Raw genomic sequence first — 16,324 nt, 5'->3', positions numbered from 1 at the left:
TCATGACCAGTAACACAGGCATGTCATTCTTCATACAGAGTATGTATTAATTCATAGAAAAGTGTATCATGACCAGTAAAATCTGAAGTTTTGGTGCTCATACTGTATTATTTCTTATGAAGAATCACAGCTCTAGATTTTGAAGTATTCTTTTAAAAACACAAGTCAGGCATAGTCTGTAACACTCAGAGATCACAAATAATCCACCTGAAGTCACCTGTGCCTGGCCATGTGCTGGCTGGCTTCCCTCCCACAGCCCACAGGAAGCGTGAGTTGGAGAGGACAGCTCACACCTACTTGATGATAGCTTCATGGGAGCGGTAGTTCTCACAGAGGAGGATCCTACATGGAAACTCGGCAGGGTAATGCTCATAGAGTCGATCAAGTAATGAAACGTGAAGGTTTCTCTCCCTGGCAAACTCGCTGTAAACAAAAGGACTGAGCTGTAAAAGACAAACATACAAAAAAAATTTAACCAGATATAAAAACAGTACTTTTAAATCTACTTATACAGTCTTCTACACTAAAACTTCTCATGTACTTGACATGCTGAACGCTGGAGCAAGCCCCTCCAAAAAATTACTCATATTGTCTACAAACCATTTTATACACTAATACAAGGGATTAGACGAAAATTCCTACTTAGTGTAGTGCAGTAAGAGTCTAGAGTTCCTACAGTTACACAGGGCCCCTCCTACACAACTTAATTTAAAGAGCATAAATCAGTTACTTCACCAAAACCAATCAATTCTTGGAGGCTGATGAGATGGCTCAAGGGGTAAAGGGGATTGCCATCAACTTGAGGGCTGGAGTTTGATCCTGAGTACCCAGCTGGTGGAAGGAAAGAACTGACTGCTGCAAGTTATCCTCTGACCTCCACATGCACAGCGCGCGCGCGCACACACACACACACACACACACACTAAAAAATTATGTTTTTAAAGGATTTACTTTAAAAATAAAATAATAAATTTAGACTGGATGTTGTGGCACACACCTGAATCACAGAACTTTTTTTTTTAAGATTTATTTATTTATTTAATGTCTATGCATGTACAACCTTATGCCAGAGAGGGCATGAGATCCCACTATAGGTGGCTGTGAGCCACCATGTGGGTGCTGGGAATTGAACTCAGGACCTCTGGAAGAGCAGCCAATGCTCTTAACCACTGAGCCATCTCCCCAGCCCTGAATCATAGAACTTAAGAGACTGATGCCAAAGTGTTGTATTTTGAGGCTAGCCTGGAATACATAGTAAAACTTTGTCTCAATAAATAAGTAAATGAATGAATAAATACAATTAGCTCATAAGATATTTGACTATGATGCACAAATATTAATATTAATAATCAACAAGTTTTTTCCATAATGAAATTTACTACTCTATATGCTAACCTTAAAAATTAACTTTAAAGGGGCTGAAGAAACAGCTCAGAGGCTAAGAGCACTCACTGCTCTTGCAGAGGACTCGGGTTCAGTTCCCACATCCTCTTCTGACCTCCATTGGCACTGTATGCACATAGTGCATATAGATATACTCCTGTACACACATACAGATAAGTATTTTTTAAATTAACTTGTAAAAACTACAAAAAGGGTTATGTAACTAGCCTTAAGTCAATAAATAAATGGTAAAATATAGTAAGAAAATTTCCTTTTAATCAAAAAAAAAAAATGATAAACAGCCTCCTTGATCTCAAGAAGTATAAAGCGCCACTCTAGGCTGCACTTTTTACTGCTAAAAATCACACTAACTACTTCAGGCAAAGCAAGAGCACAGTTTTCTTCTGTACACTGGAAGACTCGAACCTGCTCTGCAGACCCTCAACCCACTGAAGAAGCAGGACAAGTTCCAAACAGCATGACAGACACCACCACAGATGTTCTTCTCTCTTTACATGTACGTACGTATGCAAATAACATAAAACCCCACATGTTCTTTGAACCTGTGACTATAATTTTAATTGTATGTTTTATTACATATGCTATTAAAAATTAACCCTGTACAAAAACAGATATTAGAAGTAGCTATTACAGGGCCCTTGGCAGACTCTGCTAGATATACCCTTTGCCTTGTCCTGTCCTGTCCTCGAGGCTGCTGCCACCCTGGCAGCCCCACACTGTCCCCACTGCTGCCACGCTGGCAGGCCCACACTGTCCCCACTGCTGCTGCCACCCTGGCAGCCCCACACTGTCCCCACTGCTGCTGCCACACAAGTTGAGACTCCTTTCCTGCCCCCTCACCAGTTTTCCCACCTGTTTCCTTTAAAACAGAGGCCAACCCAGCTAGTCAGGAGTCCCAGAAGGGGCCCTGCTCTGGTAACAACTGGTATTTTAGAAACAGAATACTAAACATCAAAATACACCTTGCAAGACAGTGACTAAGGTGACACCTACCTGCATATGATCACCAGCCAAAACAATCCGCGTGTCTTTCGTGGCCAAGGCTAGAGGCATAATGGTCTCGCACTCCATGGCCTGGGCAGCTTCATCTAACAGAATGTGCGTAAAAACCCCTGGAAGGCACAGTGCAAAGAGATCACACATCACAGCGGCAGCACAGCAGCAGACGCTTCCGACTGCACTACGGTAAGAGTTTCCTCCACTAGTCCAAGAGTCATGTGGACTTTAAGGCCATCCTCAATCTAGACAATCAGCTTAAGCATGAGTCTTTTAAAAGCCTGGGGCTGGAGAGGTGACTCAGCAGCTGAGCAAATGCACTGCTCTTGTAGAGGACCTGAGTTTGGTTCCCAGCACCCATGAGGGATGGCTCACAACTACTTGTAACTCCAGGGAACTGATACCTTCTTCACACAGACACATACACACAGACGTACACATACTCTCTCATATACAGAGTACTAAAAAACAAATGTTTTTAATGTTTTAAAAGAAAAGATTAAACATTTTCTTTTGTTACCATTTTTTTTTTCAGGAACTACATAAATCCTGAAATTGTTGTCTACTACTTAAGTTAGAAAAGGCAGAGGCAGGGGGATCTGAGTTTGAGGCCAGCCTAATCGACAGAGTGAGTTCCAGCAAAGCCAGGGCTACACAGAGAAACCCTGTCTCTCTCCCGAACCCCCCCCCCCACCGCCCAAAAAAAAGAAGAAAGAAACCTTAATCATGTGCCATGATTGTTATTTCTACATGACAAGATACAAAAGCAACTTAGCAAAACCCTCAACAAATCACACACACACACAAAAACCACTGTCCAAATTTGAATTCTTCACATGATCATTAGTTAACCAAAACCACCTGGCCAACTACAGCACAAATGGAATGGCAGTCATGAAGTTGCCTATCCTGGGGGTTAGGAAATGTTTTTCGGTCAAGGACCAAAGAGTCCTGTACCTGCTGAAGATCTCGCCTTAGCTTTCCACCATAAGAGCAACCGCAAACAAGAACCAAGTTAATAAGTGGGCACGGGCAGCTGCATTTCATGCAGAAAAAGAGACACTTGGCCAGATATGGCCCACAGGATAGCACTTGCCAAAGGAGCGAATACTCTAAGCCTGGGAGACAGCCACCAGTGGTGAGTGGGCATACCGGGTTCAAGGTCCAGCTGGCAGAGGTACTGGGAAGTGTTCAGTGTGACCACCAGCACTCGATGTTTAAGAATGTCTTCCTTCTGGGGCATCTGAAAGGTGGAATGTGTGCTTGAGATCAAACAGTACTGGTGCACAACCGGGTGGACAGTCTTCACCCAGCGGTTTCGGAAGTACACCCTACAAGAGAAGACCACACTTCCTGTTAGGATGGTCACAGCAGCTGATTATTAAAACACTAGACTATTATGTAAGACTACAACGCCAAAAATTAACAAATACATCTCATAATCATTCACACCATATTAGAGTTTAGAATTTTAGTATAAAACTGCCACTATACCCACAATGACCTTCCTATCAAATATTTTAGAAGATATAAACATAAAGTATAGATATAAACATAAAGATATAAAAATAAATCACAAAATAAATACCAATTTTTTTAGTATTCAGATTAATCTTGCAACAGAATTAACACAGAAATGTATGTTTTACAAGCAATAATTTTAAAAATTAAGTTTGAAACCTTTCATTCTCAAATTACCTTTTCTTAATTACATTCTTACAGAAATGTACTTAACTCATATTTTTGTAAAATTGTATGCTTATAACATTTTTAGTTGAGAACAATTTGCAATAATTTTACTTTAGAAAAGTTCTTTAAACCTTTTAAAAAGACATCTGTCTGGGCCGGGCGGCGGTGGCTCACACGTTTAATCCCAGCACTCGGGAGGCAGAGCCAGGTGGATATCTGTGAGTTCGAGGCCAGCCTGGTCTACAGACCGAGATCCAGGACAGGCACCAAAACTACACAGAGAAACCCTGTCTCAGAAAAAAAAAAAAAAAAAAAAAAAAAAAAAAAAAAAAAGACATCTGCCTAGTCTTCTGGAATCTGAAGATGAATTAAACTTTTGAATAATCAAAAATTCTTTAGTGCAAATCTTAAGAAATTTCATCTCTTCAAATAACTACAGTAGAAACTATAAACAGGCCTCAGGTCTAGATTGCTCTGATCTGATGTACTTCTAGCCTTCACCATCCCCACTGACCCACATGACAGGGATCCCCGGGCTGCTAACTATGCTCCAGCACAGAGGCAGAGTGCACGGGGCTTTGGAGCAACCACAAAGGCTTTACTCTGAGTCTAATGAAAAGCCATTGGACTGGACAGGCAGTCACGATGACTCCTGTTGTTAAAAGACAAGTCTGATCTCTGTGCAGAATCTCCTTAGGGAGAGAGTTAAAGGGTGCACAGTGCTCAATGTCTGACAAGCAGGTGGGGGCAGGGCTCCAGCAGCACTGGCTTCTGTGATGCAAAATCTACTCCCTTGGCCAACTTCCGGGCATCTGCAGGGACATGGAAAGATGTGTTCATGATGGTCCTCCTACAGGTTGATTCTAACACAATCCCAAGTGAGGTGGGAGAAAGCAGGGTACAGAAGCAGCAAGGAGGCACGTTAGGAGGTTAATGCCAGGGACTGGACATGAGATCATGTGGCTTGGATCATAGCAGAAATACAGAAATTGGATTCGCTAGACATTTTAATGTAATGTTAATAGAACTCATTAATGAACCATGATTCTATGTTTTATTTTTGTTTTTGAAACAGCGTCTGAGATCATCAAGGCTGGCCTCAACCTCACTACCAAATGGATGGAGAATGATCTGCACTCCTGGTCCACCTACCTCTCTACCTCCCGAGTGCTGGATCACAGTCACCTGCCTCTAGCTTTTGAAACTAGACAATTTGGGGTAGTGTTTACAAAGGTGGAGGAAGAAATATAATAAATGTAATATTTTTCAAACCAGAGTATTAACATTGGCAAATGACACTTTTCAGTTCATAATCCAAATATATCACTGAGAATATAAATGTAGCTCAGGGGATAAAGCCTAATACGCTCAAAGCCCTGAGTTCCTAGCACCACAGGGGAAAAATAACATACATAAATATATATGTGACAGCAATTAAACATTTTATGTATCCCTAGAAACAAACCAATTCACATATTCCATAGGATTTACATTAAACCTTAAAACAGAAGATACTCTGGTATATATAATTTTAATTCACTGAAACTAAATAATTTGGGGTAGTGTTTACAAAGGTGGAGGAAGAAATATAATCAAGGTAACACTTTTCAAACCAGAGTATTACTGTACATGTAGTAAATTCATATGCAATAAGCAACTAAAAATGTTACTACTAGCCAGGTGGTGGCGCACGCCTTTAATCCCAGCACTCAAAAGGCAGAGACAGGCGGATCTCTGTGAGGGAGGCCATCCTAGTCTACCTTGCGAGTTCCAGGACAGCCAGAGCCACAAGAGAAACATGGTCTCAAAAAAACAAATGAAACAAAAAAGTTACAACTTAGAACAGGAATTGTCAAAACCTGATGATCCCTTTGAAAAAAACAACAAAAAAAATGTTTCTTTAAAGAGTTCCCAAAATGACAGCTGCCTTCAACTTCCCCAGAAAACAGCAAGCACACTTCCTCCAGATGACTGCCCCCACTGCACCATGACCTTGCCAGGGTCAGAAACTTAGCCTCAGAGCCATATGCAAAAAGAAACTGCTTTCCTCACACTTCTTTTCCTTGTGTTTGTTTTTATTTGTTTGTTTTGTAACTTTGAGACAAAGTCTCCTTATGTAGCTCTCACTGACTCCTGATATAGACAAGGCTGACCTCAAATTTGCAGTAATTCACCAGCTTCTACCTCATAAGTACTGGGATTACAGCTATGTGCCACTCCTCATCTGGCTTTCTATAGTTCTTTTTTGGTAAAATCTCTGAATTCTACTCATTTGTCTGTTTATTTATTTACCTATCTATGGGGGGAGGGGTGCACATATATGTGATATATGAACATGTATATAAATCTCCCAATTCTAAATAAAGTAAACCAAAACTCAATGTAATCTAAAATGTTGTTTAAGAACTCCAAATACTTTAGGCTCAGTTGGCAACTAAAAGAAATTTCATGAATTCTAATCCTAAGTATGTGTGCTTACCCATACTTACTACTATATTTACTCACTGACTATTCAACTATTTTCCAGGACCAACTCCACACTACAGGCCTGAGAAGCAGCCAATTCCATCAGCCTGCCTTCCCAGCAAGAGCTTTCTTCTTGGGAATCTGTAGACATTTGGTGCCCTCTTGTGTTCCATCTCTCGAATTCCAGAACAATGTCAGTAACACTGATTTTTTTTTCCTCTGGCTAGGGGTGTAGCAAGTGGGTAGCACTTCTTAGAATCACCAAGCCTGTGAAGTTCCATCTCAGGACCACCCAAAGAAAAAACAAAACCCTCAGAGAAGCTCAACTTCCCAGAGCAGTTAGTCATTCTAATCCTCTCTAGCTCCCAAACCTATCATGGTTATTATTCAGTAGGAAAACTATCAACTAATCTGAGCTAATGTTATAATGCAGGCTAAGAATTCAAGACACAGATCCTCCTCGGCTCCAGCTGCAAGCTAACACCTTTCCTAGAGAGAAAAGCTACAGTATGTAGGGTGTTGTATAAAGAAACACTTGAGGAAGGTAGGCATTTTTCCATTTTATTCTGTTTACAAATGAAATAACCTGAACCTTGCATTTGAAAATAATTATTTTTCCATCTTGGATTCAAGAACTCTAGAGCTAAGAAAAAGTGAGATCTCTGCTATTGGACAAGTTTCTGTATTTGGACCACTCTGACTATACTCTACTAGAAAATCACATTACACATGTGGAGACATATGTCATGGTAGATCCTCACAGCCCAATGCACATGGAAAGGCTATATAAGCTAGAAAAATTATGGAGTCTACTATCTCAAATCTCAAATCTCCTATGCTAAATCCAACAATTCACTCAATTGTTCTGTTTTTGTTTGGCTTGTTGTTTTTTTGTTTTTTTGTTTTTTTGTTTTTTCAGGCAGTGTTTTTCTGTGTAGCCCTGGCTGTTTTGGAACTCACTCTGTAGACCAGGCTGGCCTCGAACTCATAATGATCCACCTGCCTCTGCCTCCTGAGTGCTGGGATCAAAGGTGTGCACCACCACCACCACCACCACCACCAGCTTCACTCAACTATTTCTAAGCCAAGAAAGCAATGATATCCAAGACTGCCACATTTTCTATGCAACGCAACACACACACACACACACACACACACACACACACACACACACACACAATATGTTCCACCACCACTACAAGTAAGTAAAACAATCAACTCTTCTTCATTAGAGTGAGAACACTCAAGGTAAAATGTTAGCTCTTCCACTTTCACTGTGAGGTCAGAGGTTAAAATCTGCAACCTACTGTGAAAGGATCCTTCAGTAAACATCTTGTCTTCACTTAGAGAATAAGGGGTCAGTATTTTATTATTACACATAACTGGGTTCTACTGCACTGATAATTTCTGCTGTCTTTTAGAGTGAGAGTACAACACAGCATGGACATCTGTGTTAACAGGCCATGCCACTGTTCTAAACACTTTCAAAAGGTTTTGGTGACAGGAATTAAAGAATTAAATAGCATAACTTCATGTTTCCATGCCTAGACTCAACTAGGAATAAGAGGTTAGTCTATTATGGATCTAAATGCAGTTAGAAATTAATTTTAAGCAATAATTAATAATCATTTGAATAACCTAGGCCATGATATATTAGTTTGCAGAATGGTAAAACTAAGTATTAATTCGTATAATAAACAACAAAAGCAAATGGTATAATAAAAAAGTATTTATGATTCTTTATTGTTTTCTGAAGAAAAGGATTTTTATTCTCCCACAATCTATATTTAAATACATTTTATGTCCACATATAATCACTGGACCTTTCTACAGCAACCGAAAATTTCCTTTGCTACTCTCTCTCTTCTATGGTAGCAAGAAGTCCTGGCCACGTCATCACAGTGCTGCAGAAGTCACTGAAGTGCCTCTGCTTCTCTAACGTGCAGGTTCCAAGAAGTGACCACAGCTAGAATTGTACTCCGACAAGAACTGTCATTCCATGACTACTCTGCTGTGCAGAACATGCTAGAAGTTTAATCAAACTCCATTCGATGCAAGCTAATCACTTATTTTACACTATTTTTTAGATGTACATACCAAAATCTACTCCAACCGTAACAACAGTTTTACACGAGAAACTTAAAAAAGGATGTCTTTCTGTATACATAATGTTTCAGAAATAATCAACAATTTTTACATTTTGCCTTAATTTAAGGATTTCTTCCAAAGACATAACCTTCAAATGCCAATGCACAGTTAATGCTTTAGGTGTTTCCAAAGCCTCTAAAATCTTTACAGACACCTTTTCTTAAGAATAACAAAGAACGATACAGATACATAATAAGCCTTAAAAATACCTGAGAGGTCTTGCCTGGGGATTGCCTGCTTCTACATATGGATGTAAATAATCCTTTATGTAGAGGTCAGCAGCACTATTAGAATGGGTGCAAATGAGAATCCTGCTGAAATAAATGGTGCAAATAAAAAGAATGACACAACACAAAGCCAGTCAAGCAGTATATAATACCAAAAGAGCAGTGGCCACCTTATACGTCTACTTCCCTCACCCTGCTCAGATTCTTCACCAGGACCCCATGATGCCTTTAGGGGAGTATGTTACTCTAAGCCAAAGAGGAGTTCCCCCAAATAATTTTTAAATCTGTCCATAATAAACACTTTAAACCCAGCTCTTTGAGTTCTAACATATCCCATCCCTCGGCAGACTTGACGTTTTGATAGCTATGTTAAAAACTATCATTGTCTACATTGCCATCTTCTAAAACAGCATATTTTAACACAATACAAACTTCATGGCTTTGAGGTCTTACTTCTCCTTTAATGAGTAAGAGCTGGATAAATTGTCTCATTGGCCCTCATTCTATCTCTACAACAAGAGAGGCTGTGCCTGCCTAGGGAGACAGGGGACCGCCTCCTCCGGCTCACCTCGTCTCCTGCTGCTGCAGTATGTGCTTGACGGCCTGAGCCAGCGTGAAGGTTTTGCCTGTCCCATAGGGTCCGATGATGAGGACGGGCGGCAGCTGGATGGAGAGCGGTGTGGTGATGGCCAGAACAGCTTCCTTCTGTTTTGCATTTAGCCGAGGATCCAACTGCTCATCCCATTGTCTGTAGAAAATACAAACATGACAGTGTTGTCAGTCTCCCCGACACTAAATCTACCCAAGCAGCAGAGCATCCACAATAGCCAACACTTATTCTGAAACCTCTCAGAATACTCAAGAAAGTCATTGTAAAGAGTTCTGCCACGAGTCAAAACTAACCTGAGTTAGCTACTAATCTACAGAAATCAAACACTTGTAGTCTGTTTGCTGACGATATTACAAAATGCAGAAAACTGTTTCCCACGATGAGGAAGCTGTCAATTCCTCCACTGCAAATAGAATGCAAAAAAACTACTACTGAAATTTCTACTGCTGCTCTACGGAAAGTTCTCCAGACAGGCTTAGAACACAAAGAAAAGGAAAACCTGCATCCCCCTGGTTTAGAGACATCAAAGTTGATTAAGTAGCCAATTGATTAAGTAGCAGCTTTTTTAAAGGTATCAAAACCCAGACAAAATGGAACATTTTCTGGTATTTACACACAGACACCATCCACAGAGCTCCTCCTGTCCACAGCGAAGAGCACCTGCTGCAGTAGCACGAGCAGCTGTGTAGTGGGATCGCTCCCACGATGCCCCTTCTATGACGTGGGTATGGCTAGAAGACTGAAATGGACACCAGATGCTGAGACAGATGAAATTAAAGAATCAACCGTATTCTTCCCCACAACTCCAACCCAAATACTAAATACTGCAACAACTATAGTAAAAATGAGGAAAACATGAACCCAAACAGGAAGGATGTGTGAAGACACTCCTGCAAAACTTGCCAAGTATCTTCAGAATGAGCCACAGACAGGAGGACAGAGTTGACAGCAGAAGTCCCTCTCGATATGGCTGGATTCCACTTAGACCAGAGACTACTTCCATATGAAAACTGTCTGAACAGTCTCAGATGTTTTTAAAAACTGCCACTGAGATACTGTGCTAAACTCAAACCAAGGAGATTCTTTCAATCTATAAAACCTTAGAAAACAAACTTGCTACAACTAATTTTTCTGACTTTATTTTAACAGCAGAAGAAAAAAGGACTCTGAACATGTACTACATGGCGCATCTTACTCCAGAGTCCCTCTTTAATAGCCGGCTTCTGCAATCATAGCTCTTCCAGCACCTGGCAATGCTCCATCTTCTATTGCAAAAGAAGAAATGAGCCCTAGGTGACCACCATGCCCAGACCCGACTGAAGCAGACACTGGTGTGGTTACCGACAAATCATCCTGTTATGGAATAATCTTTTTGTGCACTGGGAAGATGTGTCTTTGCCAAGGCACCTTCTGATTGGTTTAATAAAAGAGCTGACTGGCCAGCAGTTTGGGTGGAAGAGCCAGACTAAAAGAATGCTGGGAACAAGAAGGGCAGTCTGAGGAGTTCAGAAAGAAGCAAGATGAAAAAGCCCTGCTGAAAAAAGGAACTGCCACATGGCAGAAGGTAGGTAAGTAATATGGGTTAATTTAAATGTATGAGTTAGCTAATAACAAGCCTGAGCTATAGGCTGAGCACTTACAATTAATATTAACTCTTCCTGTGGGTTGTCTGGGAACTAGTGGGTGGGAATGAAAAGTCTGCCTATATCATCCCAACTCTAGCCAATCTGATAGGGGAAGAAGTCTCTCAAACCATCCTCTATATTATATCAAAACAACAACAAAAAACAATGCTCACTATAGATTTTTTGGTTTTGTTTTGTTTTTTTTTTAAGAAAGCCCTTCTCATGTTGGTGCTCCTCTGGCTGTGGTAAAATAAATCCCAAGCAGCCATCACATAACCAATGAACAACAAGCATCAGAAAACAATATCAAACAAACAAAAATCCCAACATGTTGTTCTGGGCCAGGAGGAAAGGCAATGTGGTATGTGACAGCACTGCTGGCCTTTGCCCCAGTCCTGGTTACCTGCCTCTAAGCTTCTGTAACGCAACTTTCAACAGCAGGTCAGCTCAGAGAACTGCTTCACACACCCACACCTGACACCCCTTCATCTGTCTACAGAGGTAAGGCATGTCACTAGACAGCTGTCTTAAAGCCAATGAGACCATGTATGTTTAGATGAACTAAAACATTCATCCAAAGCTATTTGAAAAAATAATTGAGAAACAAAAGTTCAATCCATTTTAACTTCTATTTCTATATTTTCTGATGATTTTAAAAGACATTACTTGAATAATATATATTTAAAAACAAAACAATACATACTAATTGTTCCCATCAGTATGAGTTACAGAATGCTGTATAAGACTCTATACATTAACTACAATGCTAAGAGATTAATGACAAACTTACAGGAACAAGTCTGTAAATTTGTCAATATCTTTCCTTAATTATGGAACCCATTCTGTTTATCAAGTATATAAGGGCCTCAGAGCAGATTAGAGACTGCTGATGTCAGTCATTTCTGTAATTTCTGGCAATGAATAATGAATACATAAAGAAAGGCAAAAACTGAAAGCAACTATCATTATTGCACCACCACTTAGTAAAAGAGCAACCTAAACATGCATGCTGCAAAGCATTGTTTCCACAGCTGAAAACGTAGTCTCCCCAAGCTTAATCTCAGAAGATATTTTCTAAAATGGAATAAAAATTATTTTATTCCCAGTGCTAAGTTAATTCAATGTCCTTTCTTCTTTAGCCCGATCCAATGCATTCCTGCAGTTAGTTTACAAGCTACATGCTGAAGAACGACTTCTCAGCTTCATTGTCTATCTACATTCCCTGGGATTCCAAAAGAGTTTAAATGGCTACTGGCTTCTCAGGTCCTAGACACAGGACCTTCCACTACTGTCCTACTGCGGTGGGCAAGCCTGGCCCTGCTTGCAAGCATCCTGCTGCACAATGGCTTCTTGGCACTTCTGTAGCTGACAGTCAGTACTGTTGGACACATGAACAAATCAAGTCATAATTCCAAAAGCTTCACTAGGAGGGTACTTCACATTTGAGACTAATCTTCCTCTTTAAACTTGAACTTAATATTAACTTCAATGTACAAGACTCTCTTGATATTCAAAATAAATAAGACATGGTCTCATACTTTACAAAGCCCAGAGTCCAGGAAAAAAGTTGAAATGTACACAACTGACAAAAATGAATTTAGAGAAATCACACTGGAAAGCAGAGAACCGTCACAGCAGGACTCAGTAAGTAAGTGCTGAAATCATGAAACCCAAGTATCCCGCTCATCTGCTTGAAGAGGGGGCACTTAAGCTGCCCATGACTCTAAAGGACCAAATGATCTTCAAAAGGCTGGTCCTAGGCAAAGACAGCAGAGGAAACCGTGCAAACATGAGGAGAGACATACAACGAGGACACAGCATCAGGGTCGCACATCAATGTATTTAAAGCTAACAGACTAGAATCTTCACGTGGCTAGTGATGTTGCATGGATTTTATCACGTTTAAAAAATTCTATAGGAATAACAAAACATAAGGAGGCAAATAAGTATAGGAAGGCATAGATGCATGTCAAGGCAACCAAATGCAGCTAGAGCATGGGGACTGAGAAAGGAAGAGGACAGCGCTGGAAGGCACTCAGTGAGAAGCGATGACAGGGCTCAGAATCGGCCTCTCAGACTTTATCCAGGGATCTGCACAGGAAGAAATGCCATGGGTATTTTAAAAAACTAACTTTGGAACAAGTATTTGGGTTGGACCAGACAACAGAGAGACAGACAGCAGGATGGAAGATCAACAGAATGCCACAGAAATAGTCCAGGCATAACTTAAGCACCAGTTACAAGAATGGAAAGAAAAAGACGGATGCAAAGGAGCTCAACCAAACAAGAGCTGAAATGACCCTGGGTTCTAAAATCAGATCACAATCACTTTCAGGACAGTGAGCAGCAAAGCCACAGTAAATGAAGACTGCTGGCGCCACACAGACTAGTGCCTGTTGAGAAATCTGGCAATAGACAGAAGTGGGGTGAAGCAGCAACAGCAAGCTCCTACTAAAAGGTACATCATGTTTTATTCTGTTTTAGGGCCAGAAGCAATGGAATATTGAGTAGACTTGTATGTGCAACTTCTAGGCCTGATCCATAAAAATGTACCACCTGGTCATCTGTGTTCACTCTTTACTTGTCAACATGCAAGTGACCTTGGAAATCAATCACTAAAGATCCAAGACATCCATCAGTAGGAAACACTCTGCCAGGTGGCCACCCAACCATGTCTTTATTGTGTAAAGCCACTTAGATATTTTTTTAAGGTCAAGTAAGCTAGGAAGGTAGAAGTTAATGGGACAGTAACCAGTAGCAAAGATGAACGAATACCCACACAGTTGCATATTCTTAGAACAAACCAGCAGTACTTTACTTAACCACGGGTGGAGGTGACAGACAGTTAAATATTTCGCTATTTGCACAACCCCCAGCATGAGAGCAGTTTCTGAAGAAGTATCTTCTAACCATTCCCTCCACTTTGCTAAATCACAATATCATCTCAAAGTTGTTTTATATATTTGAACCACTGCAGAAAGGTCATGATTGTCACATCAGAATTCCATTTGGAAACATCCCTAAACTATTCAGTGTTCTATCAAATTGAGACCACTGAGAGAAGCCACAGAACTAACTTACAATGCCAAATGTTTCATTCATCTCAAGAACATAAGCAAACTTTCTAACAAAAGTATGCTTGAGCTCAGTGTACTAGCTTGCACTGCAGTCCCAACACTGAAGAGACTGAGGCAGGAGGACTACCACAAGTTCAAGGTTAGCTTGAACTACATAACAAGATCCAGTCCAGCCTGGCTACAGTGTGAGATGCTGTCTTAAAAAAAGAAAAAGGGAGGAAAAAAGAGGAAACAATCAAGTTTGCTTGAGCTGATACAGGCATTCAATTTAATATTAACATCCTTCTTTTTTCTAGGAAATCTCTTTTCATACCTGTTAGGACTCCAAGGTATGGTAGGAGTCATACTGATGTCTGGAAACAAAACACCATTGTCCTTAATCCTGTCTAGTGCATAATGCATTTCACAGAGGGGTAATCGATTCAACTGAAACTGAAGCTCGACCTGAAACACAAAATGAACATTTTTAAAACAGCTTTTACACCAACGTCGATATTGGCAGTGTACAAAATACTTCATGGAGTCAACATTTTACAGGACAAGTTTAGAGCTTCTTTCAAACTACGATCATATCCCAACAGTAATTACTATAGGAAACACCGGCTGCGTTTGTTAGGCACTGTAACAAAGCCGCTGCCATGGATGACCTCATGTGATCATACTAACAATATACATGCTATTACCTCATTTTACACAGTAAGAACTAAAATCTTATAAATGCTAGATAAAGAGTATGAGTCCACCATGCCCATGAAGAATACATCTGATAACATCAGAACAAGTGTGTGGTATCACATGTTGAGTGATAATCAGCCTTACAACCCTGTACAGACTGTCAGTGAATAATGGTCCACTAAGTTTATTCAAAAAGACAGGCCAGCTTTCTACTTAAATATCAAAAATTGAACACAGGCTTCACCTAAACACCATTAATGCAAAAAGAAAGGAAGCAGACACAATGCTGATCCCGTGGCCCTGGACGCAGCAGCTTCCAAAAAACTCTGCTCTTCCGTTGCTGATGTCAATGTCTAATCAGAAAGTTCAAGCTTGTACAAGACAGGAGCATACTACATGTTCCTTAAATTCAAAAGGTGACTGCCCAGAATAAGACTTCAAAGTCAAGTGCACTTCTGGCTGGTGGAGGGTGAACAAGCAGCGGGCAGCAGCTGACGCTGGGGTGGGAACACTCCAGGAAAGGCGCTGCCTGAAAACATACCTGTGTGTCACAGTCAGGCCGAAGATTAAGCTCTTCACAGCATTCCCTGGATATCCTTAAAAATATATACTCTTTTGTTTTTTCTTCAATAGTAGCTTCATAAACCTTCTCTTTGGTTCCCTGGGTCTGTACTAGCTTCTCTTTAGGGACTGGTAATAAATAAACAGCATTGACTTTGGTCATCACCAGTCTTCCAGCCAAAGTATCTTCAGAAAGGGTTTCAGTAAGCTTAAAACGACCAAAAAGTTGTCCATTCTGAGCATACTTTGCACCCCCAGAAACTCCAGTGAGCATGAAGCTTGCTAAAATCTGCAATTGCACTTTAAGGTTGAACCTAAATCGAAAGCAGAAAACTAGTTTGAGTATTTCTCGTCAAAACCATAAGAACTAGAAAAATACAACAAAGGAATTCAAATATAAATATATGGAAATGTAAACTTTGTACTGATTCCCCTGTACTGAATTACCAACTCTATATACTACAGTTATCTTTCTCCCCTAAATCCAAGCTGAAGACAAGTCACATTAAGCATCCTTAGTTGTGTTGAAGAAGATGGATTTCTAAATGACTGAGTGTGGCCCTGAGTGGACTCAGTGGGTAAAGGCACCTGCTGCCAAGCCTGGTGACCCGAGTTCCATTCCAGAGCTCACGTGGTCGAAGTAGCGAGCTGACTCCTGAAAGTTGTTCTCTGACCCTATATGTGAGCCCTGCCTCTCACACACACACACACACACACACACACACACACACACACACACACACACACAGAGAGAGAGAGAGGGGGGGGGCACAAATAAATAATTCTTGTAAGTCTGAGTAAACTACAGGTGATTTTTAATAAAGTGGAATACATTAACTAATAGGA

The 16,324-nt window shown here is 40.5% G+C and overlaps 1 protein-coding gene across 1 annotated transcript in view; it reads right to left on the bottom strand.

Annotated features, from left to right (window-relative positions):
• Helz (helicase with zinc finger) overlaps positions 1 to 16,324 on the bottom strand; it is a 154,959-nt gene that overhangs the window by 58,904 nt on the left and 79,731 nt on the right. The window contains exons 14-20 of the mRNA XM_059272014.1: positions 15,459 to 15,792; positions 14,556 to 14,686; positions 9,499 to 9,678; positions 8,913 to 9,014; positions 3,553 to 3,731; positions 2,398 to 2,516; positions 298 to 443 (exon numbers count right to left, since the gene is read on the bottom strand). Of these exons, the coding sequence (XP_059127997.1) occupies positions 298 to 443; positions 2,398 to 2,516; positions 3,553 to 3,731; positions 8,913 to 9,014; positions 9,499 to 9,678; positions 14,556 to 14,686; positions 15,459 to 15,792 (1,191 nt within the window). The remainder of the gene's footprint in view (positions 1 to 297; positions 444 to 2,397; positions 2,517 to 3,552; positions 3,732 to 8,912; positions 9,015 to 9,498; positions 9,679 to 14,555; positions 14,687 to 15,458; positions 15,793 to 16,324) is intronic.

The sequence above is a fragment of the Peromyscus eremicus genome, chromosome 8a (genome assembly GCF_949786415.1).
Source record: "Peromyscus eremicus chromosome 8a, PerEre_H2_v1, whole genome shotgun sequence".
NCBI classification, from domain to species: domain Eukaryota; kingdom Metazoa; phylum Chordata; class Mammalia; order Rodentia; family Cricetidae; genus Peromyscus; species Peromyscus eremicus.
The sequence above is the reverse complement of the archived record's forward strand: the minus strand, read 5'-3'. Positions and strand labels throughout refer to the sequence as shown.